General features: G+C 47.9%; 1 protein-coding gene across 6 annotated transcripts in view; it reads right to left on the bottom strand.

The window, feature by feature from the left end:
- Positions 1–276: 276 nt before the first annotated feature.
- Positions 277–13,776, bottom strand: part of LOC132390290 (NACHT, LRR and PYD domains-containing protein 3-like) — a 45,928-nt gene continuing 32,428 nt past the window's right edge. For all 6 annotated transcript variants that reach the window (XM_059962904.1, XM_059962903.1, XM_059962909.1 and 3 more), the window contains 6 exons: positions 8,615–10,352; positions 2,105–2,191; positions 1,779–1,949; positions 1,453–1,623; positions 1,130–1,297; positions 277–967 (listed from right to left, as the gene is read on the bottom strand). In XM_059962904.1, the coding sequence (XP_059818887.1) occupies positions 880–967; positions 1,130–1,297; positions 1,453–1,623; positions 1,779–1,949; positions 2,105–2,191; positions 8,615–10,352 (2,423 nt within the window). In that variant the 3' untranslated portion in view covers positions 277–879. The remainder of the gene's footprint in view (positions 968–1,129; positions 1,298–1,452; positions 1,624–1,778; positions 1,950–2,104; positions 2,192–8,614; positions 10,353–13,776) is intronic.

The following is a 13,776-nucleotide window of genomic DNA, read 5'->3' as shown; positions in this document are numbered from 1 at the left end:
GGATATGTGGAATACTCTGCCTCAGAAGGCAGTGGAGGACAATTCTCTGAATGCTTTCAGGAAAGAGTTAGATGGAGCTCTTAAAGATAGCGGAGCCCAGGGAATGGGCTTTGGTGGAGATGAGATCCTGGGCTCGTAGACTCTGCTTGTCCGACCTCCCTCAGCCTGGAGCTGAGACGCTACTGTGTCAGTGTGAGGAGCTCCGACCCACTGTGGCAGTGCACAGGGTCTGGAGGGCAACAGAAACCTCAAATAAAACTCGAGTCCGACACAAGACAGGAAGATTCAGTGGTTTATTGATTTTTTATGAGATATATCAATGAAACAATGTGTGAGCTGCTAACGTGCGGGAATAAATGATCTGCTCACAGTCACACACAATTAACTGACCGGCGATAAGGAGTGACCGGTTGAATAATCAGTCCTGTTTCTCACCGTCACTCTGCATCGGGGAACCGATGATTATAAAATCACACTTCAGGGCCGTGTCCGGGATCGCTGCAGATCCAGGGTCACTGCCGAGGGATTTGTCCATTTAACATCATTATATCGGCCAGGCTGCCGAATGCACCGTCCTCAGCAAAGGGGGCAAAAGGATTCTCTCCCGGGATCATACCCCCCCCCCCCACCCCGGGACACCGGTGTCCCAGACTGAGCCCCGGACCCCGGGCTCTTCCTGTCTGGGTAATTCCCCGGGGTGCCACGTGGGGAGTCTCGTACACGCACTTCCGGCGGAAGCTGCCCCGCCGGTTCCGTTAAAACCGTTGGGAATCAGCCCCGGCGCGCGGCCGTTAAAGTTAAGGCGGGTAGTTAAAGGGGAGGGCGGGGAGTCGGCCAAATGTCCCCAAGCCGCGGGGGGGGGGATGGTGGGGGAGATGTTCACACGGTCACTCTCAGTCCCGGTCTGGGTTCCTGTAGAGATCTCAGTTCCTTACCCCCCGTCTCGCTGAACCGATTCTCCCGCAGCCTGAAACAGATGGGAGAATAAAGATGAAATAAACAGATCACACAAGTGTCAGTAACAGTGGACCGGGGTTAATGTTTCAACAATACTCACAGACAAATATCACCAGAGAACCAGCGGATCCGCTGATATTTTATCACATTGAACATTAACACAAACACTCACTCGATCCACTCCAGTCTCGGGAGGGTCAGTATGAGGCGGCGGAGAGCGGGGATAGATCGGTCTGTCAGGGAGTTTGATGTCAGGCTCAGCTCCATTAGTGATGGTTTTGTACTGAGAGCGGAGGAGAGATCCTCGGCACCAGAATCTGTGAGACCGACACGGAGCAGCCTGGAGATGAGAGAGAGTGAGGGTGAAGGACACAGAGAGACAGGAGACGGTACAAATCCCCAGTGTTTATCATTAACACAATTACTGATCACATTAATGTTCAGTGTCAGACACCCAGTGACTGTAAACACAATCTCCCACAGTCTGGTACTTACCCCAGTCTCTGTATTTTACACTCCGGGTTCCTCAGAGCCGCAGACACCAGTTTCACTCCTGAATCCCCCAGTTTATTATCACTCAGGTTCAGCTCGGTCAGTGATGGGTTTGTACTGAGAGCAGAGACAAGATCCTCGGCACCAGAATCTGTGAGACCGACATCCCTCAGCCTGGAGATGAGAGAGAGTGAGGGTGAAGGACACAGAGAAACAGGAGACGGTACAAATCCCCAGTGTTTATCAGTAACACAATTACTGATCACATTAATGTTCAGTGTCAGACACCCAGTGACTGTAAACACAATCTCCCACAGTCTGGTACTTACCCCAGTTTCTGTATTTTACACTCCGGGTCCCTCAGAACCGCAGACACCAGGTTCACTCGTGAATCACCCAGTTTATTAAAACTCAGGTCCAGATCCGTCAGGGATGGGTTTGTACTGAGAGCGGAGACGAGATCCTCGGCACCAGAATCTGTGAGACCGACATCCCTCAGCCTGGAGATCAAAGAGAATAAGGGTGAAGGAAACAGAGAGACAGGAGACAGTACAAATCCCCAGTGTTTACCAGTAACACAATTACTGATCACATTAATGTTCAGTGTCAGACACCCAGTGACTGTAAACACAATCTCCCACAGTCTGGTACTTACCCCAGTCTCTGTATTTTACACTCCGGGTTCCTCAGAGCCGCAGACACCAGTTTCACTCCTGAATCTCCCAGTTTATTATTGTTCAGTCTAAACACAAACGGACAAATTGATGAACATAGTGATTAACACCGTGCGTCTGAGGGCATTTCTCTCACCCGGATATTTCAGGAAACATTAAACCCTTTATTAATTCACTGATCGTAGTTCCCATCACTGTCAATGTCCCTCACTGCCCAGCTCCAATGAATTCACCGAATGTCAGTAATTTCGTCTGACCCTGTAAATTCCACATATTCTCTCTCATTCCCTAATGGTTAGAAAAGTGTGTGAAGGGGAGAAAGTCAAACAGTGAGGAAGATTTGAGAATCAGGAAATGTCGATGGGAGATGGAGGAAGAGACATCACCTAAGGTAAAGGATGGAAAGACACAGAAGGAAGCGGATGTGGAAGAAAGATCCCAGTAGAGGAGGGGGATGGGGAGAGAGATCCCACAGGAGGAAGGGGGATGGGGTGGAGAGATCCCACAGGAGGAAGGGGGATGGGTCAGAGAGAACCCACAGGAGGAAGCGGGATGGGGGAGAGAGATCCCACAGCAGGAATGGGGAGAGAGATCCCACAGGAGGAAGGGGGATGGGTCAGAGAGATCCCACAGGAGGAAGCGGGATGTGGGAGAGAGATCCCACAGGAGGAATGGGAAGAGAGATCCCACAGGAAGAAGGGGGATAGGGGAGAGAGATCACACAGGAGGAAGAGGGATTGGGAAGAGAGATCCCACAGGAGGAAGGGGATGGTGGAGAGAGATCCCACAGGAGGAAGGGGGATGGTGGCGAGAGATCCCACAGGAGGAAGGGGAATTGGGAATAGAGATCCCATAGGAGGAAGGGGGATGGGGAAGAGAGATCCCACAGGAGGAAGGGGGATGGGGGAGAGAGATCCCACAGGAGGAAGGGGGATGGGGGAGAGAGATCCCACAGGAGGAAGGGGGATGGCGATCCCACAGGAGGAAGGGGGATTGGGAATAGAGATCCCATAGGAGGAAGGGGGAGTGGGAACAGAGAGCCCAGAGAATGAATGGGGTATGGGAAAGTGAGATCCCACAGGTGGATTGCTACCCGTGCCACGTGCTAGTGAGGCTAGAAATAATGCAGCTCAATACGTGGCTGAGGGGATGGTGCATGAGGGACGGGTTCATGTTTCTGGACAATTGGGCTTTCTTCCAGGGGAGGTGGGACCAGTTCGAATTGGGCAGTTTGCACCTGAACTGGGGGGGGGGACTAACTTTCTTGCCGTTATGTTAGCAACTTCTCCTCCGTGGGTTTTAAACAAGGTTGCAGGGGGAGGGCGCAGAGTATTACAGCAGATAGTGATGTGGAGGGGGATAATGGTCATGCGAGGACTGCCTGTATAGACAGATATCAATGGCTTGTACGTGATAGAAATGTTCTCAGGTGCATCTATTTCAATGGAAGAAGTATTGTGTGTAAGGCAGATGAGTTTAGGGCGTGGATTGGCACATGATGATTTCGACATTATTGCTATTAGTAAGACTTTGTTTGCTGGAGGGGCAGGACTGGCAGCTTCATGTTCCGAGGTTACGTTGTTTCAGACGTGATAGAGGGGGAGGGATGAAAGGGGGAGGAGTGGCATTACTAGTCAGGGGAATCTCACAGCTGTGCGTAGACGGGACAGCCCGGAGGGCTCGTCTACAGAGGCCGTATGGGTGGAGCTGAGGAACGGGAAAGATGTGACCACAGTAATAGGTATTATTATATACGATCCAATAGTCAAAGAAAGGAGCTTTAGAAGGGGCTGAGAAGAGCAAGAATGGGGCATGAGAAGGCCTCAGTGAGTAGGGTAAAGGAAAACCCCGAGGCTTTCTTCAATTATGTGAAGAACAAAAGGATGACAGGAGTGATGGTAGGACCGATTAGAGATAAAAGTGGGAAGATGTGCCTGGAGGCTGTGGAAGTGAGCGAGGACCTCAATGAATACTTCTCTTCGGTATTCACCACTGAGAGGGAACTTGATGACGGTGAGGACAATATGAGTGAGGTTGATGTTCTGGAGCATGTTGATATTAAGGGAGAGGAGGTGTTGGAGTTGTTAGGACGAATAAGTCCCCGGGACCTTTCGGAATATTCCCCAGGCTGCTCCACGAAGCAAGGGAAGAGATTGCTGAACCTCTGGCTAGGATCTTTATGTTCTTGTTGTCCACGGGAATAGTACGGGAGGATAGGAGGGAGGAGAATGCTGTTCCCTGGTTCAAAAAAGATAGTAGGGATGGTCCAGTTAATTATAGATCAGTGAGCCATACATCTGTGGTGTGAAAGCTGTTGGAAAAGATTCTTAGAGATAGGATCTATGGGCATTTAGAGAATCATGGTCTGATCAGGGACAGTCAGCATGGCTTTGTGAAGGGCAGATCGTGCCTAACAAGCCAGATAGAGTTCTTTGAGGAGGTGACCAGGCATATAGATGAGGTTCGTGCAGTGGATGTGATCTTCAAGGATTTTAGTAAGGATTTGACAAGGTTCCACACGGTAGGCTTATTCAGAAAGTCAGAAGGCATTGGATCCAGGGAAGATTGGCAAGTTGGATTAAGAATTGGCTTGCCTGCAGAAGGCAGATGGTCATGGTGGAGTTAGAACATTCAGATTGGAGGGTTGTGGCTAGTGGTATCCCGTAAGGATTTGTTCTGCGAGCTCTACTTTTTGTGATTTTTATTAACGACCTGGATGTGGGGGTAGAAGGGTGGGTTGGCAAGTTTGCAGATGACACAAAGGTTGGTGGTGTTGTAGATAGTGTAGAGGATTGTCGAAGATTGCAGAGAGAAATTGATACGGTGCACAAGTGGGCTGATAAGTGGCAGATGGAGTTCAAACCGGAGAAGTGTGAGGTGGTACACTTTGGAAGGACAAACTCCAAAGCAGAGTACAAAGTAAATGGCAATTTAGTTGGTAGTGTGGAGGAGCAGAGGGATCAGGGGATACATTTCCACAGAGCCCTGAAAGTTCCCTCACAGGTAGATAGGGTAGTTAAGAAAGCTTATGGGGTGTTAGCTTTCATAAGTCAAGGGATAGAGTTTAAGAGACGCGATGTAATGATGCAGCTCTATAAAACTCTAGTTAGGCCACACTTGGAGTACTGTGTCCAGTTCTGGTCACCTCGCTATAGGAAGGATGTGGAAGCAATGGAAAGGGTACAGAGGAAATTTCCCAGGATGCTGCCTGGTTTAGAGAGTATGGATTATGATCAGAGATTAAGGGAGCTAGAGCTTTACTCTTTGGAGAGAAGGAGGATGAGAGGAGACATGATAGAGGTGTACAAGATAAGAGGAATAGACAGAGTAGACAGCCAGTGCCTCTTCCCCAGGGCACCACTGCTCAGTACAAGAGGACATGGCTTTAAGGTAAGGGGAGGTAAGTTCAAGGGGAATATTAGAGGAAGGTTTTTCACTCAGAGAGTGGTTGGTGCGTGGAATGCACTGCCTGATTCAATTGTGGAGGCAGATACACTAGTGAAGATTAAGAGACAACTAGACAGGCATATGGAGTAATTTAAAGTGGGGGTTTATATCGCAGGCAGAGTTTGAGGGTCGGCACAACATTGTGGGCCGAAGCGCCTGGAATGTGCTGTACTATTCATTGTTTTATGGAACATGTAGAGATTAAAGAGGAGTAGGTGCTTACTGCCTTACAGCAAATAAAGGTTAATAAATCCCCCAGGCCTGACATGATATTTTCTTTGACCTTGAGAGAGACTAGTGTAGAAGTTGCAGGGGTCCTGGCAGAAATATTTAAAATGTATTTTGCCACAAGTCCGGTGCCGGAGGATTGGAAGGTAGCTCATGTTGTTCCGTTGTTTGAAAATGGCTCCAAAAGTACACCAGGTAATTACAGGCCAGTGAGCCTGACATCGGTATTAGGTAAATTATTGGAAGGTGTTCTGAGAGATCGGATATACAAGGATTTGGACAACCAAGGGCTGACTAAAGATAGTCAGCGTGGCTTTGTTCATGGCAGATCGTGTTTAATGAATCCTGTAGAGTTTTTCGAGGAGGTTACCAAGAATGCACATGAAGGAAAGGCTGTGGATGTTGTCTTCATGAACTTTAGTAACGCTTTTGACAAGGTCCCACATGAGAGGTTAGTTCAGAAGGTTCAGACAGTAGGTATCCATGGAGAGTTCGTAGATTGGATTCGAAATTGGCTGTGTGTGAGAAGACAGAGAGTGGTAGTGGATGATTGCTTCTGAGACTGGAGGCCTGTGACTAGTGGTGTGTCTCAGGGATCTGTGCTGGGACCATTGTTGTTTGTTGTCTATATCAATGATCTAGATAATAGTGTGATAGATTGGATCAGCATGTTTGCTGATGACATTAAGTTTTTAGGTGTTGTGGACAGCGAGGAAGGCTTTCAAAGCATGCAGAGGGATCTGGACCAACTGGCAAAATGGGCTAGAAAATGGCAGATGGAAATGAATGCAGACAAGTGTGAGGTGTTCCATTTTGTAAGGACAAATCAAGGTAGGACATAGACAGTAAAGGGTAGGGCACTGAGGAGTGCGCAGGAAGAAAGGGATCTGGGAGTTCAGATACATAATTCCCTGAAAGTGGCGTCACTGGGAGACAGGGTTGTAAAGAAGGCTTTTGGTATCCTGGCATTTATAAATCAAAGTTGAGTTTAGGAGGTGGAATATTATCGTGAGGTTGTATAAAACATTGGTGAGGCCAAATTTGGAATATAGTGTGTGGTTCTGATCACCTAACTATAGGACGGATATCGGTAAGACTGAAAGTGTGCAGAAAAGATCTGCGAGGATGTTGCCGGCTCTTCAGGAGTTGAGTTACAAGGAAGGATTGAACATGTTAGGACTTTATTCCTTGGAGCGCAGAAGAATGAGGGGAGATTCGATAGAAGTTTACAGAATTACGAGGGGTATAGACAGGGTAGATATGAATGGGCTCTTTCCACACAGATTAGGAGAGATAAATTACAAAAGGACTTTGCTTCAGGGTGAAAGGGGAAAGGTTTAAGGGGAACGTCCTCACTCAGAGATTTGTGAGTGTGTGGAACGAGCTGCAATCTGATGTGGAAAATGCGGACACACTCTTAAGTTTTAAGAATAAATCTGATAGATGCATGGATAGGAAAGGTCTGGAGGGTTGTGGACTGGGTGCAGATCAATGGGACTAGCGGAATAAAGTTTTGGCACAGAGCAGAAGGGCCGAATGGCTTGTTTTCGATGCTGTAGTGTTCTATGATTTTGCGATTCTATGAAAGAATATGGGGAGGTCAGTTCCCACAGGAAGAAGGGGGATAGGGAAGAGAGATCCCACAGGAGGAAGGGGGATGGGGTAGAGAGATCCGACTGGAGGAAGGGGAATGGGGTGGAGAGATCCAACAGGAGGGAGGGGGATGGTGAAGTGAGATCCCACATGAGGAAGGGGGATGTGGTAGAGAGATCCCATAGGATGAAAAGGGAATGGGAAGGGATACCACTGAATGGAAGGGAATGGGGAAGAGAGATCCCACATGAAGGGGGATGGGGAAGAGAGATCCAAAAGAGGAAGGGGAATGGGGAGGAGAGATCCAACAGGAGGGAGGGGGATGGGGAAGTGAGATCCCACAGGAGGAAGGGGGTTTGCGAAGAGAGATCCCATAGGAGGATGGGGGATGGGGAAAAGAGATCTGACAGGAGGAAGTGGAGATGGGAAGGGATACCACTGGAGGGAAGGGAATGGGGAAGACAGAACCCACAGGAGGAAAGGGAATAGGGAAGAACGGTCCCGCAAGAAGGGGGTTGGGGAAAAGACATTTCACTGGAGGATGAGGAAAGGGTAATAGAGAGCCCACAGGAGGAATGGGGATGGGGACGAGATCCCTAAGAATCGAAGGGGGATTGGGATGAGAGGTCCCACAGGAAGATTCCAAGGGTAAACGATAATCCTACAAGACGAGAGGATGCAGAAAATGTTTGTACGTGTGTGTTGGGTCTGAACAGAGACCCAGAGGAGATAAGGTCTCTCTCTCTCTCTGTATCTGGTAGTGAGCAAAGTCACACTCTATCAAGGGCAAGTGGAGGACAATCTCGCAATGGTATTTCTTTCCTTCTCACTGGGACAGTCTGCAGACGGTCTCTTGTCCCTCACCGGGAAGGGGATGTGAATCTCTGACCCACCTCCTGCAGTCAGTGTCGGCCTGGGTGTCAGTAACAGTGAGAAGGAACATTGTCAATGGACGTGTCACAGGCAGCAGGAAACACGGCCATTCCTGTGATTTACTACCATTAGACCAATGGCCGTTGTTCACTGATCTGATGAAGTCTCCAACATCCCTTCGCAAGGAACCACAGAACCCTCTCGTCCTTGGGGAATTACTGACCGATCCCCTGGGCATTTGTCACAACTCTTCACAATCTGATTTATCACAGTTTAACACAAATCTCTTTACATTGAAATGACGCAATAGAACAGTTTCACAGTTCCGAGTGAGAGATAAATCAAGTTACCTCAACTCCTGGCACTTGCGCAGCCCGGGTCCCAGCCGCTGGATTCCCTCACACTGAATGTGGCAGTTCCCCAGGTTGAGGTCTTTTATTGTATCACAGAGTCCGATGACATGAGACAGGACCGCGCAGTCAATCGGGGTCAGTGTCATTCCACTGAATGAAAGTGTTTCCACAGATCCCAGTGTTTCCTGAGCCAGTCCACGATTCTGAGACTCAAACAGGTAGTGCAATGTGTTCAGGAGGCTCCTTTTACCTGCTTTACTCTCCATGTTTCCACTCTGGCGTTTAACCTCCTTCTTCACCCAGTCAATCACCCGGCAGGTTGTTTCATTAGGAAACGGACCCAGAAACTCCTCCAGGCTCCGAGCTGTCATTGGGGAGGAGAGACCAGCAACAAAACGGAGAAATACCTCAAATCGCCCATCTGTCGTGTTCTGGGAATCAGTGAGGAATTTCAGGAAATCCCTGGGATCTGGATTCAGGAATTGTGCGACTGCAGCTACAAACTCTTGGATGGTGAGGTGTGGGAATGTGTACACCACTCTCTGGGCAGAATCCTCTCTCTCCAAAAGCTCCATCAGGAACCCGGACAGGAACTGGGAAGGCTGCAGACTGTAGCTGACCAAATCTCCATCTGTAAACACAATCTTCTTCTCGGACACTCCACTGAAGGCCATCTGACCAACCCTGAGTAACACATCACGGGGTCTCTCAATCTCACGGCCGTGGTTTTTCAGGATGTTATAAATATAGTAGGAGTACAGTTGGGTGATGGTCTTGGGAACTCGCTGTGGGTCCCTGACTCTTCCTGTGAAGAAGGGGCCCAGTGCCAGAGCGAGGATCCAGCAGTAGGAGGGGTTGTAGCTCATGGTGTACAGGATCTCGTTCTCCTTCACGTGTTTGAAAACAGCTTCCGCCACCGTCTGATCTTCAAAATACCTCATGAAATATTCCCTCCGTTCCTCATCAACAAATCCCAAGATTTCAGCCCAGACAGCTATTTCCGCCTTTTCCAATAAATGTAACGCAGTGGGGCGGGTGGTCACCAGCACTGAACACCCTGGGAGCAGCTTGCCCTGGATTAAACTGTACACAATGTCCGACACTTCACACCACCACTCGGGATCTGGGCACTGGTGCTTGGGATCTGTATCTCTCCGACTGTCCGCAAAATCGATTTTGTGTTTGAATTCATCTAAACCATCGAATATAAACAGTAATCCCTTTGGGTTCTTCCAGACTTCTCTCAGGATATTCCCAAAGTAAGGATACTGATCCAGAATCAGTTCCCTCAGGTTTATTCTACAATTAATGGTGTTTAAATCTCTGAATTTGAAACTGAAGACAAACTGGAACTGTTGGTATATTTTCCCCATGGCCCAGTCATAAACAATCTTTTGTACCATCGTTGTTTTCCCGATCCCCGGGACTCCGGCCACTGCTGCTGAACTCCCAGATTTGGATTTACTCCGGAAAAAGCTGCTGTGGAATAACTGATCAGTATGGATTTTTTCCAGCTGACTGCGGAGTTGTTTCTCTCTATAATGCTCATGGTCTCTGCCTCTTGCCAGCAGCTCATGTTCCACCAGTGTCCGATCTCGAACAGTAGAAATGACCGTGAGCTCAGCGTATCGGTCAGCCAGCTGGAAAACCTTCACCTTCTCCGTCATCAGGATCGTGTTCACTCTCAGTGTTTCAGTTCGTGTCCGCAGAGTCTCCTTGTGTTTCTGTTGAACATCTTCCAGGGGAACAGAGAACATATTCAAAACGTTAAACGGCTCATCTGACAAAGAACTTTATAACGGTATTTCAGCATTCAGTGTTTGAGATTACATGAATAAATTCAATGCTTCCATGGATATTAGGACAGAAAGTAAAATTCTGTTCACAGACACGGAACTGACAGCAATGGATGTCCCTGAAAATGTCCAATCCTTATGTTCTGGTTCTGGTTATTTGTGAAGGTGAACATTCCCCTGATTGCACTTTCTGAGGATGCTTAAACAAGCATCACTTCCCACTAACATCTTAACTACATTCTACAGAGGCGTGGTTGAGAGTGTGCTGACCTTTTGCATCACAACCTGGTACTCCAGCTGCAGTGCTGCCGACAGAAAGCCTTGCAGGGGGTGGCTAGGGGATCGGAGAAGGTTATTGGGGTATCCCTACCTTCTTCCAAGACCTCTTTCAACGTCGATGCCTCCAGAAGACATGGTACATCATCAAAGACCCCTCACACCCTCTCCATGAACTCTTTGTTCTTCTGCCATCAGGTAAACGTTGCAGGAGCATCAAAACTAAAACCACAAGGCTACTAAACAGCTTCCTCCCACAGGCAGTCAGACTGCTAAATAGCTGCTCTATCTGACTCTGCTTTGGACACTTATAACTTGCACCGGACACTTATAACTTGATTTAAAGCGACATGTGGCTGTTGTGTTTTATTATTTATTGTCGGGTTTATTATTTAGTGTTGCGTTTGTTATGTTATAATTGCACTGCGGTTGGAATGACAATAAAGTTTATAAATCTTGAATATCCTATTGCAATCCTGACTGCACCTCCATTTACAACAACATTTCACTATATTTAAGGCATTGTTTGCATCATTAACTGACAATGTTAATGTTGATCTGGTGTGGAACTATGGAGAGCAGGACACTGCATTTTGGCCAATCTGCACACTGGGGAGTCAGAGGTGTCCACTGCTCTTGCAACAGAACAGGAGCAGTATACGCGGGAAATATTCAAGTCGGGCAGCGTCTGGGGGGGGGGAATCACAGTGAAGTTGTGGATCGATAACCCATTTTACTAATTCATTTCTGTAATTTATGTGTGTTTAGAATGTCTACATATATTTAAAAAGTTGCTTTTGCTTGTTTATCCTGTAAAATTACATCCGGACGCAGATCATGTATTATCCTATCTGAAATAATGATCGGACGCAGTATGATATGAAGGACACTAACTCCAAAAGTGGAAGAGGCTTGGACGTTTAGTAAATTATAGTGTTTTTCATCAGTTGTAGTTTAAGGTATGTTTTTGTGAATGTTGTCCGCCATTTTATTGTGCTTGTGCAAGTGATGAGATTCAGTTGAACTACTGCAGGATCATGTGAAGTCGGATTGTTTGTAGTTTCTCTTATAATTTTCAGCATATATCGTCTTGGACCTATTGGTCATTTATTCTGTATTATTGATAACTACATGTGTCAACAACCTTGTCCTGTATTGTTACAATGATCCCTTCTGTTTCTGGGAAGAAGTCTCCAACTCTGAGCCAGGGGCTCGACGCTTCCTTGTCGACATCTAATCGGCTCAGATCGTGTGGATGTCCTCCGTGAGGAGTCAGACTCTTCCATCGGTTAACGTTTTCTACTATTATGACAGTTTCTTCATTTTTATGGCTTACGCTTTCATTCACGGTCAGTGATTTGTACCGCTTATCGGAGATGCATATGCGTGTATGGAGTGCTGAATCCTGCTTGCGTTATGACAGTGTGTCAATAGAGCTAACTGTGGATTTCAGAAAAGGCAAGATGAGGGAACACGACACACCAGTCCTCACAGAGGGATCTGATGTGGAAAGAGTGAGCAATTCCAAATTCCTGGCTGTCAATATCTCCGAGTATCTAACCTGGACCCAATATATCGATGCAACCACAGAGAAGGCACAACAGTGGCTACATTTCATCAGGAGTTTCCAACATCACTTGAATATTTCTACAGATGTAACTTGCAGAGCATTGTAACTGGCTGCATCACCATCTGGTTCACGAGGAACGGAGTAAGGTGCACACCTAACGATTCAGGAGCAACTTCTCCTCTGCCATCCAGTTTCTGAATGGACATTTAACCCATCGATAGTGTTTCACCAATCCACCCTCTGACAGGCCACATGTCTCGCATGGATAACTCCAGGTTACCGAAAGCAGTACTCTACGGAGAACTCTCTCAGGGCAAGAGAGATCATGGTGCCCCGCGCAGGAGGTACAAGGACCAAATTAAGCAGAAGCTCCCTCAGGTAAATATGGAGGTCAATGAGTAGCAGCCGCTGATCCACGGAAAAGCCAGGAATTTTGAGGAACATGGAAGAGTGACTGCTGAAAAGAAGAGGGGATGCAAGAAGGATCCAACTACCCAAGCGCCTGCATCCCAGCTGTCCCTCTGTCCCAACTGCTCCCGAGTCCACAGATCCAGAATTGGCCCCTACCATCACCAACAATCGTGTCGTCATCCAGTACCACCATCTCCCCTCACAGACACAGACACACACACACACACCTATTTGGGAAGAGAACAGGATTTAAGGTATGTTTCATGATCATTAATGCTTGGTGGAACCCCGGAATGTCCATGCCCTCAAACCCTTTTGTTCCCCGGATCTGGAGTACCTGGTGCTGCTGTGTAAACCTTTCCGGCTGCCAAGGGAGTTCCCGGCTGTTATTATCACAGCTGTGTAATAACAACATCCCCCAGTTGTGTGTTATTGTCACAGAGGGGAGATGATTTCCTTCAGGAATCGGTCAGGACTTCCCAAACCACAATATTTGTATCAACAGTTCCGTGTGAACAGCACTTGCCGTGTGATTGACTGCTTACATTGCTGGTGATCAGCAGGATCTCAAGAAATTCAGCTCCGATCTGTGCAAAGTCATCCAGGCAGCGAAAAGACAATACAGAGATCGTATTCAGGCACAGCTCTCCACCAACAACAGACACAGCTTATGGCAAGCTCTGCACCCCAATGCAGACTTCAGAGCTAAGTGCAGTGGTGCTGCCAACATCGCTGCCTGTCTCCCAGAGGATCTAAGTCTCTTTACGCTCGGTTCGATATCGCCAACACTGAGACCCCGAGGAGAGCAGACAAAGTGACTTGCACATTGGTCATCTCTGAGGCTGAAGTTTGCAGGTGTTTCCAACGAGTGGACAGTCGCAAGCCTGCGGGACCGGACGGCGTCCCAGGGCGGGTACTCAGGATGTGCGCGGCACAACTGGCAGGTGTATTTACGGATATTTTAAATCTCACCCTCTCCTAGTGTAGAGTTCCCTCCTGCTTCAAATCATCCACCATTGTTCCTGTACCTAAAACAACTAAGGCAACATGTCTGAACGTCTGGCGTCCTGTCGCACTCACCTCAGTAATAAGCAACTGCTTTGAGA

Source organism: Hypanus sabinus, unplaced genomic scaffold (genome assembly GCF_030144855.1).
Source record: "Hypanus sabinus isolate sHypSab1 unplaced genomic scaffold, sHypSab1.hap1 scaffold_833, whole genome shotgun sequence".
Taxonomy (NCBI): Eukaryota; Metazoa; Chordata; class Chondrichthyes; order Myliobatiformes; family Dasyatidae; genus Hypanus; species Hypanus sabinus.
The sequence above is the reverse complement of the archived record's forward strand: the minus strand, read 5'-3'. Positions and strand labels throughout refer to the sequence as shown.